The sequence below is a fragment of the Fonticula alba genome (assembly GCF_000388065.1).
Source record: "Fonticula alba strain ATCC 38817 unplaced genomic scaffold supercont2.11, whole genome shotgun sequence".
Lineage (NCBI taxonomy): Eukaryota > Rotosphaerida > Fonticulaceae > Fonticula > Fonticula alba.
In genome coordinates, this window is record NW_009242981.1 from 500,167 (window position 1) to 515,220 (window position 15,054).

At 68.0% G+C, this 15,054-nt stretch overlaps 3 protein-coding genes across 3 annotated transcripts; 1 reads left to right on the top strand and 2 right to left on the bottom strand.

The window, feature by feature from the left end:
* The first annotated feature begins 2,510 nt into the window (after positions 1-2,510).
* Positions 2,511-5,338, top strand: H696_05512 (hypothetical protein). Its single transcript, XM_009499338.1, has 7 exons — positions 2,511-2,873; positions 3,033-3,671; positions 3,797-3,980; positions 4,107-4,150; positions 4,268-4,333; positions 4,437-4,533; positions 4,819-5,338. The coding sequence occupies exons 1-7, from the start codon at positions 2,619-2,621 to the stop codon at positions 5,262-5,264; spliced, it is 1,731 nt and encodes a 576-aa protein (XP_009497613.1). The 5' UTR covers positions 2,511-2,618; the 3' UTR covers positions 5,265-5,338.
* A 112-nt stretch (positions 5,339-5,450) lies between these two features.
* Positions 5,451-6,467, bottom strand: H696_05513 (hypothetical protein). The gene is made up of 4 exons (XM_009499339.1): positions 6,356-6,467; positions 6,092-6,280; positions 5,737-5,950; positions 5,451-5,616 (listed from the first exon to the last, which is right to left on the bottom strand). Exons 1-4 carry the CDS (start codon positions 6,356-6,358, stop codon positions 5,546-5,548), a joined length of 477 nt encoding a protein of 158 aa, XP_009497614.1. The 5' UTR covers positions 6,359-6,467; the 3' UTR covers positions 5,451-5,545.
* Positions 6,468-7,621: 1,154 nt separating this feature from the next.
* H696_05514 (hypothetical protein) lies at positions 7,622-15,041 on the bottom strand (the record flags this gene model as incomplete). Its single annotated transcript, XM_009499340.1, has 10 exons — positions 13,704-15,041; positions 13,053-13,533; positions 12,561-12,826; positions 12,228-12,417; positions 11,786-12,112; positions 11,186-11,683; positions 10,897-11,038; positions 10,634-10,767; positions 10,282-10,405; positions 7,622-10,165 (listed from the first exon to the last, which is right to left on the bottom strand). Exons 1-10 carry the CDS (start codon positions 15,004-15,006, stop codon positions 7,622-7,624), a joined length of 6,009 nt encoding a protein of 2,002 aa, XP_009497615.1. The 5' UTR covers positions 15,007-15,041.
* Between the last annotated feature and the right edge of the window lie 13 nt (positions 15,042-15,054).

Consider the following 15,054-nt stretch of genomic DNA (forward strand, 5'->3'; position numbering starts at 1 on the left):
GGGGGGGGGGTAGGGTCGGTGTGTGTGTGTGTCCATGTCCGTGTCTGCGTGCGGGGGTTGTGGACTTCCGGGCCCGGCGCCGGGCCGCCGCCCTCCCCCCGGGGAGCGGCAAGGACGGGGAGCAGGCAGCCAGCACTCCAGTATAAAAGGCGGCACCAGGTCCACACTCCCCTGGGGCTTAGACCTCGGAGAAACTTTTGGTCCCCCCTTACCTTTTGTTTCTGATCCGTTCGTACAAACCCTCCTCCCCTTCTCTCCCCCCCCGCCCACTTGCCCATGCACACGCACGCACACCCGCGCCCCATCCTCCGCCCGCATGATGCGACCATCTGGTTCCTCCTCTCTGCCGCGCACATCCCCCCGGCGGCGCAGCTGTTCCCCCCTGCTGCGCTGCTGGCACCCTGCGCCGACACGATGAAGTCCGCTTGATCCTCACGCTCTGGAGCGCGCACGCGGGCGCATGTGGTGCTGCTGCTGCTGCTGCTGTTGATGCCCCTACCCCTGCTCCCCCTCTCGCTCGCTCCATCCCCCGAGGCCGCCCATACTGACTCAGCCCCCCTTCTCTTCCTCTCTCGCGTATCCGCAGAGGATGCGTGATAAGTGGAGAAAGAAGCGCCAGCGCCGCCTCAAGCGTAAGCGCAGAAAGATGCGCCAGCGCTCTAAGTAAGTGAATCGCGCCGCGACAGCGGAGGCGGCTCGCCCCCACTCCCCGGACACCTAACAGGGACATAGACCGCTGGTCGTCGGGCTGTCTCATCCTCCAGCCTGCGGCCCGTACTGTTTGGGTCCCACCCGGGAAGTGGACGAGTCTTCCCCCTCCCCCCTTGCCTCCGCTGTCACACAGCTGTGCAGGGGCGTGTCCCCCCCCCGTGCGCGCGCTTCCATCAGCGCCCCGCCGGGTCCCGTGGCGAAGAGGGGAGGGCCTATGCCCCTCTCTCTCCCGCCCCGTGTGCCTGGTGTGGGCCGGTGCGCGCCGGACCAGGCCCCACGTCCCTTGCCGCTGTGCGCCAGGCCATCCGCCAGCTTTCCCGCCTCTTCCCCCTTCCCCCCTCTCCTTGGAGGGGGGCCGGGGGGGGGCCGGGGCTGCTGGCGTCCCTTGGTCTGGCTTGGCCGATGCTCACTCCCCCGACATATTTCCCTGCCAACATTATCCTCCCCCCCCTTGTTGTTGACAGAAAGTGCCTCAGTTTTTTCTTTCGGCTGCGTCCCTGGCTAGGGCCCCCCTCCTCCCCGACTTCCCTTCCAGTTGCCGGGCGGGGCGGGGGCGGCTCTCTCTCTGTGGCCGCCGCCGAATAAATCAACCGTTTTCACATAAGATCCCCCTTGTTTTGTTTTCTCCCTGTCTTTTCCCTTGTTTGTGTGTGTGTGGGCCGCGGGCGAGGGTGTCTCCTTGGCTCTCTCTCTCTCTCTCTCTCTCTCTCTCCCGCGCTGTGTGCGCCCGGGCATCATGTGTGGTGGCGGTCGTTTTTTGCGCGCGCGCTGGAGGCCGGGAGCGCCCTGTGTCCGCTCGCGCCCGTCCTTTTCGGGAGACCATACCATCTGTTTTCCCTGCCGCACAGCGCGCGCCGACGTCCATCTCTTCACCGGCAAGGCCCCGCCGTGCGTGTGATGGGGGACTCTCAACCCGCCATGCGGCCGTGTGTGGAGCACGCATGGACGCGGCTCCCCCCTCCTCGGGGTGGGGCGCAAGGCGAGGAGAAAGGCGTGGAGCCTCTGTTTTTAGTGCGAGGAGGAGGGGGCATGTGTCTGGCGGGACTTTCCCACGCGACAAGGCGTGGCTTGCCTTGCTGTTGAGCCGACCAGCGCCTCGGCTCCTGCGGCGGCCCCTTTCCGCTGCTCCTGCGTCAGGGCCGCCAGAGGGGACAGGCGCCTGGAGGAGGACCCGCGCCGGCGGCTCACATCGCGGGGGACAATCGGATGGCCGGTGCATCCGATGCCGTCGGCGGAGATGTGGGCTATGGAGGCATTTTTGGCCTCCGGCCCGGGAGGCGCCCCCGGGAGGCGTGAGGGTCTCGGCAAAAAAGGCATCGAGAGGGACGCCAAAATGGCCCCTCGAGCGAATTAAGAAATAACAAAAGAGGGACGTGAATTACACCCGGGACTGCCAACGCACACCCGATACTCGTTCCCGCGCTTCCACACATGCAGAATGTGTTCTCAAAGTAAAACACGCCATGTGCGGCGCGCCCTTGTCGCCGCCCCCTTCGTCGCCCGCCTGCGGGCGTGAGGCCCGGGGGGAGAGGGGCGGGGGCCGGCTGGGTGAAGAGATTGCCGCTGCGTCCCGGTGGCCGGCGAGAACCGCCGCGGGAGGGGACCGGCGAGAAGTACCCTAGCCCTCATGTAGGAAGGCATGGCGGCGATCTTCCAGCCTTCCTTTCCCTCGGGGGGGAGGGGGGGGGGGGGAGCCGAACGGGGGAGAGCCGAACGGGGGAGAGGGGCGGCCCGCCGGGGCCGAGCTTATCAGTGCCAGTGTCATGAGGGTCCCCGGGAGCCAACCTGACTGGCCCATCAGACACTCTGCCCCCCCTCCCTCCGCGCCCACTCCCCATTTCTGCCGTTTTTTGTTTCCCCCCTCTGCCGCTCCCTCGTCTGGCCCTCCCCGCCATCTGCTCCCGAGTATGCCTGCCGATCCGCCGCTATCGGTGCCCGGTGCGCCGGTCCTCTGCGCGGAGCCGCTTTACCATCCGGCCTGGCCGGACGTGTGTGGCGCTTGCCTGGCGTCCATGTCCAGCGGCGCGGAGGCCACCGGCGTGCCGGAGGCCACCGGTTGCTCGATCTGCGGCACGGACGTCCCGGCCGGCAGCCGAGCCCTTGGCCCGCTGAAGCCCGGAGTGCTGACTGCCCTGGAGTTCTTCTCCGGGCTCGGTGGTCTGGTGCGTGGTTCCTGGGCTGTGTGGGCCATTTTGACCGTTTCGATCACTGACCTGTGCGATGGCCGTGCATGCGTTCACGTATCTATTTACGTGTATGTGTATGTGTATGTATGTATGTGTGTGTGTGTGTGGGGGGGGGGGGGACATCGAATGACACAGCACATGGGTCTGTGCGCGGCCCTCTCGCCCGCGGCATACCCCGCCGGCCATCCGTCCGGGCTGAAGGGCGCGGCTCCAGGGGTGCTGGGCCTGCGCCCCCGGGTGGCGGCCGCCTTCGACCTGAATGACCGAGCCAACGCCGCGTACGAACACAACTTCGGCCTGCCGGCCATGCGACGCTCGATCGATTCCCTGCGACCGGAGCAGCTCCCCCGGGCGGACGTGTGGCTCCTGTCGCCGCCCTGCCAGCCGTACACTCGCGGCGGCCGGGCGCGCGATGATGCGGATTTCCGGTCCACCGGGCTGCTGCGCCTGGTGCGCATCCTGGCCGCGCTGCCCCGCACGCTGGAGGACGCGGCGGCGGCGGCGGCGGCGGCGGCATCCACCACGGCCGGTGGTCCAGCCGATGGTGTGCCGGCTGCCCCGCGGCCCCCGGCATACCCGCCCCTGCCGAAGTACCTGCTGCTGGAGAATGTGCCCGGCTTCGAGCGGTCGCGCAGCCGTGCGCGTCTGGTGTCGGTTCTCCTGAGCCGCGGGTATGCGGTCGAGGAGTGGATGGCCAGTCCGCGAGCGCTCGGCGGTGGCAGTGGCCATGGCGGCGGCACCTACCCGTATGAGCGCGTGCGCTACTTCCTACTGGTGCGTGTCCAACTTCCCCGGTCCCTCCTCGGCCCCCTCCTCCCCTGCCCTCGTCTCATTTTACCTTCCGGACATGGTGTCCCGTTTGCCTGCTAACCGGGCTCTCCCCGTCGGACTTGCTGCAGGCTCGCCTGGCTGGCGAGGGGTCGCTTGCGCCGCTTCGCACGCTGCGACCCCCGCACGCGGCCGACGGCACCGGGGCCACTGCCCTGCCGATCTCCACCTTTTTGGACACCTTGACCCCGGAGGAGGAGGAGCCCTTCCTGGTGCCGGAGGCGTACATCACCCGGCCAGTGGGCTTCCGGTTTGGTGCGTTTCCCCGGCGTCCGGGCAATGGACGCACTGGCCTCTGCCCCCTAGGCTCCCTCCCCTCTTTTGCCTGTTTGTCTGACATCGTTATCCCTCTCGTGATGCGGCGGCTGGTGCCTGGCGCAGATCTTGTTTTCCCGGAGGACACCCACCTGCCGTGTTTCACCAAGGTACATTTACCCCTCGCGCCCCCTTGACCACGGACTTATGTCCATCGCTGGGTGCACATGTCGCTGACCCTCGAGCTGGGGCCCTCTCGCCCCCCCCCCCCCTGCGGTGTTCCTCAGGCCTACGGTTCGCAGCACATCTTCGGCAGCGGGGCCTTCCTGGCCACGCGCCCCTGCCCGGATCGGGTACGTCATGGCGTTTTCCTCCCCCCCCCCCCCCCCGCCTCGCTCCGCCGGCCTGCCCCACACACGACATGCACCTGGTGACTGACCTTCGCTCTTGCCGCAGTCCACGCTTGACCTGACCAGCGGCCAGGAGGTGCTGGCCCTGCGTCCGCGTTTCTTCACCCCGCGCGAAATCTGCCGCATGCATGGCCTGCCAATCGGTGCGTCCGGCGGGGAGCCCCCTCCGGGTGTTTGCCTGCTCTTCGTTCTCGCTCACCGGCCCTGCGCCTGGGTGTGTTCCTTTGCTGACCCCTTCTCTTGCCCCCCCCCCCCCCCCCCCCCCCCCCCCCCCCCCCCTCCCCCCCCCCCCCCCCCCCCCCCCCCCCCCCCCCCCCCCCCCCCCCCCCCCCCCCCCCCCGGGGTTTTTCTTTTTTGCCCCCCCCCCCCGCCCCCCCCCCCCCCCCCCCGCCTGCCCTTCTGCCCGGGCGTGATGTTGAATGTGAAAGACGGCTTCACGCCGCACGCACATGGCCTGTGGCCGGCTGTTCCGGGGATCGGCCCTGCCGGCGACGAGGGTGGCGCCTCGACCGGGCGGGAGTTCACCTTCCCGCCGGAGATCGCCGCCGTGCCGCGCCACGCCTTCGAGCTGCTGGGCAATAGCCTGAGTTCGGCGGTGGTGGGGCACCTGCTGCGTCGGCTGCTGGCCCGGCGCGCGTGTGTCCCGGACGCCGAGGCCACAGGGGCAGCCCTGCCAGAGGACTGGTCTGCCAGCGTGGCCTGGGAGCGGAATGCCACGGTGCCAGCCCCGGCCGAGGAGTATGCCGATGCCGGGGTGGCCCAGCCGGACCTGCCGCCGGTGTGGGAGCCGCCGGCCCTGTGGCGGGAGGTCATTGGCCCGCTTGCCCCGCCGCAGGTGGACTTGCCGCCGCGCAAGCGGAACCGCCAGAAGTAGGGCTGGTAGCCATATGCTGCCCCTGGCTGGACTTGGGCCGAGGGAAGGGGGGCAGTGTGTGTGTGTGTGTGTGTGTAAATGTCTCAGGGCATCCCAACAGGAGGGACGCCGCAGTCGCCCCTCTTCTTCACCTCTCTCTCCCCCCCCCGCCCCTTCCTGCCTTGATGGCCTTTTCCTCCAAGAAGATATACCGATAGATAGATAGATATATTGTACAAGGGCGTCCCCTTCGCTGTTTGGGTAAGGGACAGGAGCGGTGACTGGCCGGTGTGTATGTCTGCTTAGAAGCGCATGTGGAGGCGCTCCTCCATCTGGGCGTGGACGGAGATGGGGGCGCGGGGAACATCGATGACTGTGTGCACGGGGAAGGCCCGCGGGGAGGAGGGGGAGGGGGGGGGGGGCCTGTTAGTGGGGCGGTGGACGGGGCGCACATGGGCACCATCGGGCAGGGGAAGGAGAGCAGGGGACGCACCGCCATAGACATCCTGCACGTCGAGGTCGGTATCGCGACCGGTCAGCACGTCGAAGGCCAGGTTGGAGGAGAGGCCGTGGACGCCAGCAAGACCGGCCCGGTTGGAGGCCAGCGAGGTGGCCCACTGGCGCTCCATCTGGTACATGATCGGGGCATTGAGGCCCTGGGTGCCACGAAGGACGGCCATGCGGCGGGCATCCTCGAGGGCGGCGGCCTGTGTGGGACGGGGAGGGACCGCCATGGGGGGACAGGAGGAGGAGTCAGTAGGGTCTCCTCATGCGGCATAGGTGTATATATATATGTGTGTGTGTGTGCGCGTGTGGCGCGCGCGTGCGAGGCGAATCAAAGCGCGTACCTGAGTGGCGACGGGCTCCATCGGGTGGGAGGCGACCACGGCATTACGGGGGGCCATCGTCTCGCCGGTGGCATGGCCGAGGCCGCGGCCCTCGCGCAGGGGGTCGCGGACACCCTGGGTGCCGCACAGCGGGGTGCTGACCGAGGAGGCCGAGGAGGTGGACGAGGCCGACGGGTGCAGTGCGAAGTCCTGGTGGGGAGGGGCAAGACAGTCAGCGGGGGGCGTGATGGCGCGGCGCCAGGGGGGGAAGGGGAGGTGACGAACCATGGTGATTCCGGGGGCGGGGCGAGGGCAGAGGGGCAGGGGATGGGTGGGGATGAGCGGGGATGGAGGGAGGAGGAGAGGGGGCCGAGGGAAGGGGGAGGGGAGGGGGAGGCTGATGTGCATATACCCCGGCAGCCGCCAGGCTCCAGGGCCGGGGGGTGGCCTTTTCAGGTCCGTGTCTAGCTCTGACTAGGGGAGGCGTTGTTCCGACGGAGGGAGGAGATCGGCGGGGGAAGGGGGCCGGGGCAAACCTCGGGATACGCAATGGCCCCAGGCGGGCGGGCGGGCGGCCGGGCGGGCAGAGGCGGGCTGAGCTCAACACGGACGGGCCGAGCAGCTGTCATTCCTTCTGGAACGGCAAGCCACCGGGGCACCTTCTCGAACCACGCGAGAGGCTGGGCAGGCGTCGCGCCCCGTCCCTCCCCCTCCGCCCCCCCCCCCCCGCTGTCTCTCTCTCTCTCTCTCTCTCTCTCTCTCTCTCTCTTTCGCTCTCGCGCTCCCGCTCTCTCTCCCTCTCCCCCCCCCCCCGGGCGGGACTGCGGAACGGGCGCCGCAGATGCCAACGGAGCATCCCGTTCGCGACACGGACCCGGGGCTCTCCCGGCGGGGGCTTTCTTTGGTCCTTTCAATGGATGAGCATTATCCCGTTTCTCTTCCCCCCCCCCCCCTCTCTCTCTCTCTGGCAATCTCGCGGGGAGCAGTCTATTTTGTGGGTGTGTAAAAAGCGCGTGTGCGCGGCTGCACGCAATGTGGGCATGGGCGGGCGCGGGCGTGTGTGTGTGTGTGTGTGTGTGTGTTCACCCCGGCGGTGGTGTCTAGCGGGGGCGGGGGTCGCATTATTTGTCCGCCCTGCCCCCTTCGAGGCGGGCCCCGTTTCCCGGCGGGGAAAACACATCGAGGGAGCCACGAAAGGGGGCCCCAGCACGATGTTGCGCGTGGATGCGCACACAACATGCCCCCCTCCCCCCTCTCTCTCTTGGGCTCCCCATACGCCCCCCGGGGGCGCGGGTCCCTGAGCCCCAGCCCCTCATACCATTGGAGGGGCGGCGGGAGGGGGTGGGATCTCACAAACTGCTGCTGCTGCTACTGCCCGGATGATATGTGTGTGTGTGTGTGGGAAGGGAAAGGAGGGAAGGGAAGGGAGGAAGGGGGGGGGGGAAGTCAAGTACAAAGGTGCACCACCTTCTCTTGCCCTGGCAGGGCCGCTCTCTTGTGGGCGGCGTTCGCACGGGCGCACGGGAGGGCACGCGCATGCCGTGCTCCCTCTCAGTAGAGGTCATCGTCCGAGCGCGACCCCCGGCGAGAGGAGGACAGGGAGGAGGGCGGGGGCGACCGGCGGCCGGCATGGTCGCGATGGTGGTCGCGATCGCCCCGGTGCTCGCGGTAGTGGTGGTCACGGTGGTGGTCGCGGTCGCCCCGGTGGTAGCGCGCCGCGTCCGGCGAGGGGGACCGCGACCCTGGCCGGTAGTGCTGGTGGTCGCGATCGCGATCGCGATCACGATGGTCACGATGGTGGTGGTCATAGTCCAGGTCATCTGAAGAGCCGCGGGCACCAGGGCGCGAGGAGCTGCCGCCGCCGCCGCCGCTGGCGCCCGAGCGCCGGCCGGAGGAGGAGGAGGAGGAGGAGGAGGAGGAGGCAGGCCCCTGCGACCGGTGGGACTTGCGACTGGGGGAGAAGCGCGCATCATCGGCGCCCAGCTCGGCCAGGTCGCGCTTGCGCCCGCCGGCGGTGGTCGGCGACGCGCCCGACCCATCGGTCTTCAGGGTCAGCGTCAGCCGGGTTTGGGTTTGGCGCGAGTTGGTGGTCCCGCCGCCGATGGACACCGGGTGCTGCTGCTGATGCTGCGAGGCCTGGGAATCGGCCCCGGCCCCGATGCCGACTGGCCGAGCGGCCGAGCGCTGCGGCGTGGCCGGGCGCTTCTTGGCCAGCTTGGCATACAGTGACGACAGCATGCCGGCATCGTAGTCCGACTGGTCGATGGTCCGGGCCACGAAGGCCCACATTTGCTCGCGCCGGGGGAAGGTCTGCCCACCGCGGACCGGGCGCAGGCCCAGCTTGCGCCGGGACTCCACCTCGTCCACCCGCTCGCCGATGGCCTGCAGGGCGGTCCGCACCACGGCCAGGACCTTGGCCTGGTCGGCGATGTCCCGGGCATTGGCGATCTGCGCCACATGGCCGAGCACATCGCCGAGAGCCTGCTCACATGCGATCCACTCGGCATCCTCGGCGATGGCGTCGGCGGAGGAGCTGGCCCCACTACCGGGGGAGCCGCCGGAGGACTTGCCGCCATCGAAGTGGCCCTCCTCGCCGCCGGCGGGCCCATCGTCGCCCATGGCGGCACCAGCACCCGCGCCGCCGGCCGTGGCAGCCGGCGTCATCGTCGTGCTAGTTGTCGCGGTCGCGGTCGCCGCGGCCGCGGCGGCGGCGGCCGCCGCCGAAGACAGGGTCTTACCGCTGATCTTCAGCTTGAGGGTCGGCTGGGGGCCCGGGGGATCGGCCTTGGCCGCGCGGGAGGCGGCGGCCGCGGCGGCCGCCGCGGCGCGGGAGCTCTGGCGCCCGGAGCGCGTGGCCGTCGGCGCCGGGGAGGCCGTGCCCGAAGACAACTCCGATGGCGACCCGACATCGGCCCCGCCGCCGCCATTGGACATTTCATCCTCCCGGCGGCGGATCTGCCGGAAGAGGTAGTCCGTGCGCTTCATCACATGGCGGAAGCCCGGGGTCGGGGCTGCCCGACCGGCGGCCTCGGCCTCGGCCGTTTGGTCCCGGCCGACGATCTTCTTGGCCAGGCCCAAGCTCGGATCCAGACGGATGGGCTCCCAGTGGCCATACCCATGGCGCAGGACGCCCACCAGGAGCATGCTGTCATCCTTGTCGGTCCAAGGGTGGTCCCAAGTTGGCCGGGAGGTGGTGATCAGACCCTTCAGGCGGAAGTCCGTGTCATTGGCATGGCGACGGACCAGCTGCCGGAGGGTGGCCAAATCCCGGATCCGCGCCACCGTGTCCGTGGCATTGAGGCTGACCCCGTGAATGTCGACCTGGATGGCGGCCCCGGCGGCCGGCAGCTTGGGAGGCCGGGCCCCGGCCTCCAGGAGGCGCTCGCGCTCCAGCTCGCGCTCCCGCTCGCCGGCCAGCTGGGCCGTGGTACAGCGCGAGACAATCATCTCGAAGAGGTCGCGAATTTGGGTGTTGTCGAATTTGCCGAGATTGGCCTCCTCCGTGACCAGGGCCAAAAACTGGGCGTCATGCGCGCGGGCCGTGTCCCCGGTCATGTCTTCCCCGCCGTAGGTCGACTCGGCCGAGAAGGAGGAGGTCATCATGGACCAGCCGAATTTGCGCAGAGCCCGGTGGGCATTGCGGATGTTGCGGTCGGTGATGATGGACTCGGTCCGGCGGGCGCCAGCGCCACCGCGCCCGAACCCACCTCCCAGGGAGGAGGATGACCCGGACACGCCGCTGGAATAGTCATCCTCATAGTCCTCGTCGGAGTCGCCGGCGTCGACGCCATGGGGATCGCGCAGGGCCCCGCCCGGCAGGCGGCGCCGCCGCCGCCGCGGCGGCAGCACCAGCACTCCGTCCACCATGACCGCGTTGCCGGCATTGTCCCCGGTGTACCCGAGCGACTCGCGCACCTGGCGCTCCTTCTCCTCCTGGGCCGCGCGCTGGCGGTCCTCCTCCGGGATGATGCTGTCCCACTCGAAGTCCGCCACTTGGAAGGAGTTCAGCAACTCCGAGGCGCCGGAGTCGTCCTCGGCCGCGGCCTCTGCGTCGCGCGTCTCCGCACGAGCAAGCACATCATCGAGATCGATGTCCTGGCCCGCACATGTGTATGTTAGTGCGTGCGTGCGTGCGCGTGCTTGTGCGTGTATATGTGTGCATGTGCATCGGGCTGGTGGGCTTTTGGGGGCGGGAGGGGCACAAGACACACCTCCTGCGGCGGATGGGCCTCCATCGAGGAATCGGGCATGTCATCGGGGTTGGCACCGTCCTTCTTCCGGGACTTGAAGAGATCCTGTGCGCCGAACTTGAGGATCTGCTGGATGTCGCTCTTGCTGTGTGTGCATGTATGCGTGTGTGTGTGTGTGTGTGTGTGTGTGTGTGTGTGTGTGTGTGTGCGTGTGCGTGTGTGTGTGTGTGTGCGTGCAAGGGGACGCATGTGTGCGAGTAGGTGAGTGCGCGTGCGCCGGCAGATGCGGCACCAAACATGGGGGCGCCTGATGGAAGCCGGGGGGGGGGGGGGGGCCACGGGAAAGGCGAAGGGCCGGGACCAATGTACGCACGTGAAGTTGGGCTGTGACCCGGAGCCGCTCTTGCTGAGGATCGTGTTGCCGGAGGCATCAAGACGCTGGATGACCAGGTGGTCCAGGACCATCTTGCGCTTGGCGCGCTCGATGATATCCTCCTCGACGGTGTTCTATGCGCGCAAATGGGCGAAGGGAAAGAAAAGAAGGCAGTAGAGGGTCAGTGGTCATGCCAGTCGATCCCCGGCGGGGAAAGAAAACAAACATGCGAAATTCCCGTCTCCCCCCCCCCCCGGACACACCTTGGTCACGAAGCGATAAATGTTGACCACATTCTTCTGGCCCAGACGATGGGCACGGGCCATGGCTTGCAAATCGTTCTGCGGGTTCCAGTCACTGTCATACAAGATGACCGTGTCGGCGGTGGCCAAGTTGATACCGAGACTGGGAGAGGGGGAGAGAGAGAGAGAGAGAGAGCCCGCCGTGTTAGTGTTGCCATGGAGCGCAAAAAGAGACAGAGGGAGGAAATGGCCGAAGGAGGCAGGACCGGAGGTCGGCGACAGGGGAGGGAGCAACAAATCGCGGACGCACCCGCCGGCACGAGTGGACAGCAGGAAGCAGAAGTCCGCCGAGCCCTCGGCATTGAAGTGGTCCATGGCCTGCTTGCGCTGCTCGGAGCTCGTCCCGCCATCAAGGCGCTGGAAGCCGAAGCCCTTCAGGCGCAGGTACTCCTCGATGATGTCCAGCATGCGGACCATTTGCGAGAAAATCAGGACCCGATGGCCGCCCTCGCGCAGCCGGACCAGCAGCTTGTCCAGGAGAACCATCTTGCCGCAGGAGGTGATCATATTCTTCAGGTACTGCTCGCGAGCATCCGCCGCCCCGGAGGACAGGATCTCCTGGCCCTCGGCGTGCGCGGCCTCCGGGTTGGTGAGGTTCGGGTGGTTACAGAGCTTCTTCAGCTCGATGAGGATATTTTGCAGGCTGGTTTGGGATGCCTTGTTGCCCTGGGCCAGGGCCGTGTAGTTCCGGGCCAGGATCCACTCGTAGAAGAGCTTCTGCTTGGGGGACATCTCCACCCGGAGGATACTTCATGCGCGGCGTAGGTGAAGGTGGGGAGGGGGGGGGGGGTCATCATGGTCAGGGGAGGCGGCGAGCAGGCGAGTCACGGGCATGCGAGTCGTCACATACCGTTCCACCTTGGATGGCAGGGACTTGAGCACCTGGCGCTTGAGGCGCCGGAGCATGTGCGGGCGGAGGGTCTCATGGAGCTCGCGCAGCTGGTCCGCCTCTTCGAAGCGGCCGTAAGTGGCCTCGAACTCCTCGAGGGAGGTGAACTTCGTGGGCTGGAGGAACTGCAGCAGGGCCCACAGCTCGCGGATGGCATTCTGCAGCGGGGTACCGGTGATGAGCAGGCGGTTGGCCGTATTCAGGGAGATCAGGTGCTCGTACAGCTGCGACTCGCTGTTCTTCAGCCGATGGGCCTCATCCACGCCGAGATATGCCCAGCGGATGGGGCTGGCATGTGTGCAGGTGGATGGGGCGGAGTAAGCAACAGGGGCGTCTGCGTGTGTGTGTGTGTGTGTGTGGGGGGGGGGGCGGGGGCGCATGCATGCGGCGAGGCTATACGCACGACAGGTAGGCAAAGTCGCGCAGGACCATGTCGAAGGTGGTCAACAGGACATTGAACCGCGGAGCAGAAGGGTCATTGCTGCCCTCCTCGTAGAACTCATACTGGCGGATGACCTCGCGGGACTTGGCGTTGCCGAGGTAGAGGATGGCGTTCATGGCGGGAGCCCAGCGCCGGAGCTCATTCTGCCAAGCTGGGATGTGCGTGCGTGCGTGCGTGCGTGCGTAAGTCCATGGTAGTCGGCATACACGCGTACATGGGGAATGCGGGAAAATGCGAGAAAAGTGCGGGGAAATGCGGGGAAATGCAGGCAATCCAGCCGCCGGACGGACGCACCATCGATTGTCGACAGAGGGACCACCAGCAGGAAGGGCCCGTAGATGTTGCGCGAATGGAAGAGGTAGGACAGCATGCAGATGGTCTGGCAGGTTTTGCCGAGACCCATCTCATCGGCCAGGATGACATTGGTGTTGCGTGACCAGGCAGAGGCCAGGAAGTTCAGACCCATGACCTGGTAGTCGCGGAGCTCACCGCCAACAATGTAGCTTGGCTGCTCGGTGATCGGGGTGAACTCCATGCGCTGGTTGCGGATGGATTGGGACCTGTGTGATGGGGATGTCCAATGGCCAGGGATGGGAGGGAGCGCGAGAGAGAGAGAGACACACACATGCACAGAGGAAGAGACAAAGAGGGGGAGCACCAGGGGAAATGGGGGAACCCCGCGCCGGGTCAGGGTCAGAAAAGGAGGAGGAAGGAGGGGGAGGGCCAAGGAAGGGAGAAGTCGAAGGGGAGGGAAGGCAAAGAGAGGGGCAGGGAGAACAAGCGCACCGGCTCGGCACGCGTAGCGACCGGTAGCGCTGCTCGAAGTCCGCGATCTCGGCTGCGAAGTCCTTGGCCACCAGGGCCGCCGCCTCCCAGGTGCACTCGGCATAGGGGAGGCCGCGCCACTTGCAGAAGTACTCCGGCTCGCCGAGGTCATCGGTGCGCACGCTGACAACCCGCTCCACGCGGCAGTGCTCACGCAGGAGATGGCGCTCCATCTCCTCGTCAATGCGAGCCTGCTCGAGCTCCTCGGCCGACAGGGCGGCCAGCGAGCGCTCCTGCACCTGGCGCCGGCGGATGTAGTTCTCCATGCGCTTGTAGCCCTTGACCGGGGTGCCCTGCTCGCGGGCGGTGCGCGGCAGGACCGACAGGCCGAGGCTCATGGCGGCTTCGCGGCTGCCGAGCATGTCCTGCGCCAGTTCCCAGGTGTTGTGCAAGTGCGAGAACCCCTGCCACTTGATGAGATATTCGTTGACCTCGATGCCATCTGCGAGGGAGGGACATTGTTCTCCCGGAGTCAGCTTCACGCATGGGAAAAAGAAAAAAAAGAAAAAAAGAAAAGCAGAAAGGGAGGACAGCCCGAGGGAGGGGCCCCGGAGCATGGGGCCACGCCCTCTCGACAGGGCACAGGGCGGGAGCAAAGGCCGGGGCACGCACCGCGCTCGGTCTTGCGCACATCGCACACGCGATCGATGGCATCCTCCGGCTCGGGCTCCTCCTCCGGCTCGTAGTAGGCCTGCTGCTCGGCGGCGGCCTGGCGCTCCTGGATTTCGTCCTCATCCATGAGGTCGGTGTCGTCGTCGGCCTCGGCGTAGCTGTACACCGGGGCCGAGGCGGCGCGGCTGCTGGACCGCCGGGAGAGACCGGCAATGCGCTTGCGGTTGGACCAGGTGGGACCCTCGTCATCTTCATCGGACCCGAGGGTGGAGGACAGGCGCGAGGTGCGCACGCGCGACACCCGGCCATAGGACTCGGGCTGCGGCTCGATCAGGTCATCATGGTCGCCGCCGCGGGAGCCGGCCAGCGACCGGCGGGACCCGCGCGAGGAGGTGCCCCCGGAGGCCGAGCGTTTGCGCCCGGCCCCGGCCGAGGAGGACTTTCGCCTGCTGGAGGCGGCGGCCCGGCGCCGCGGGCCCTTGAGGGTGTACTCCTCGCCGGAGTCCTCGCCATCATCGAGGAAGGCGTCGTCATCGTCGTCCGAGGCAAATTGCACCGGGTCATCATCGTCGACGATGAAGTTGTCATCATCGTCGAAGGCGGCGCCGCCGTCATCGGCATAGATGCTCCGCCCGGAGGGGATGGCCCGGGTGGCGGTGGCGGCCCGGCGAGAGCTCCGCCGGCGGTTGTCGGCGAAGTCCTCCCAGGGGAAGTCGTCCGGGTCGGCGGCAACGGCGGCGGCGGCCGAGCGCCGGCCACTGCCCCCTCGACCGGAGGCGATGATCTCCTGGTCGTCCTCATCGAAATCGCCGTCCAGCTGCAAGCGGCCGCGGGCGCGGATGCGGCCGCCGCCGGTGGCCGAGGCGGCTGGAGCGGCCACCGGCGCGGCCACCGACATGGCCGGGGCGACGCTGCGCGGCCCGCCGAACCCGGCGCCCGAGGCCCCGGGAGGCCGGTAGGCGAAGGCACTCAAATTGTTCAGATGCAGGGGCGAGGTGACACTGGCCGTGGAGGCCGGCGACCCGGAGGGCGAGGGCGAGGCAGAGGAGGAGGAAAAGCCGCCGAAGCGCGTGGCCGAGGAGGGCGCCGCGCGCGCGGCGGCCGGTCGACTGGCCGGCGTGGCGGGCTTCCGCCGCCGGGCCGCCGGGCCGGCCTCATAATCGGACCCGCTGTCATCGCCCTCGGAGGAGGAGCTCCCACTCGGGGTGAAGTCCTCGCCGTCCGAGGAGGAGGCAGGCGGGGACGCGTCCGACGTCAGGAAGACATCGTCGTCGTCATTGTAGGACCCGGCCGAGTAGGACATGGTGGGTCGAGGAGCGGCGTGTGGCGGAGCGGGGGCTGCATTGGGGGG

What these genes read in the sequence shown, in the direction of transcription:
- H696_05512 (XM_009499338.1), top strand. Translation starts at nt 2,619, where the DNA reads ATGCCTGCCGATCCGCCGCTATCGGTGCCCGGTGCGCCGGTCCTCTGC. An exon ending in GCGTGCGCTACTTCCTACTG is followed by an intron (nt 3,672 to 3,796) that starts GTGCGTGTCCAA and finishes GACTTGCTGCAG; the next exon opens with GCTCGCCTGGCTGGCGAGGG. An exon ending in CATGCATGGCCTGCCAATCG is followed by an intron (nt 4,534 to 4,818) that starts GTGCGTCCGGCG and finishes TGAATGTGAAAG; the next exon opens with ACGGCTTCACGCCGCACGCA.
- H696_05513 (XM_009499339.1), bottom strand. An exon ending in TGGAGCCCGTCGCCACTCAG is followed by an intron (nt 5,951 to 6,091) that starts GTACGCGCTTTG and finishes CGTCCCACACAG; the next exon opens with GCCGCCGCCCTCGAGGATGC. An exon ending in CGTGCAGGATGTCTATGGCG is followed by an intron (nt 5,617 to 5,736) that starts GTGCGTCCCCTG and finishes CCGTGCACACAG; the next exon opens with TCATCGATGTTCCCCGCGCC.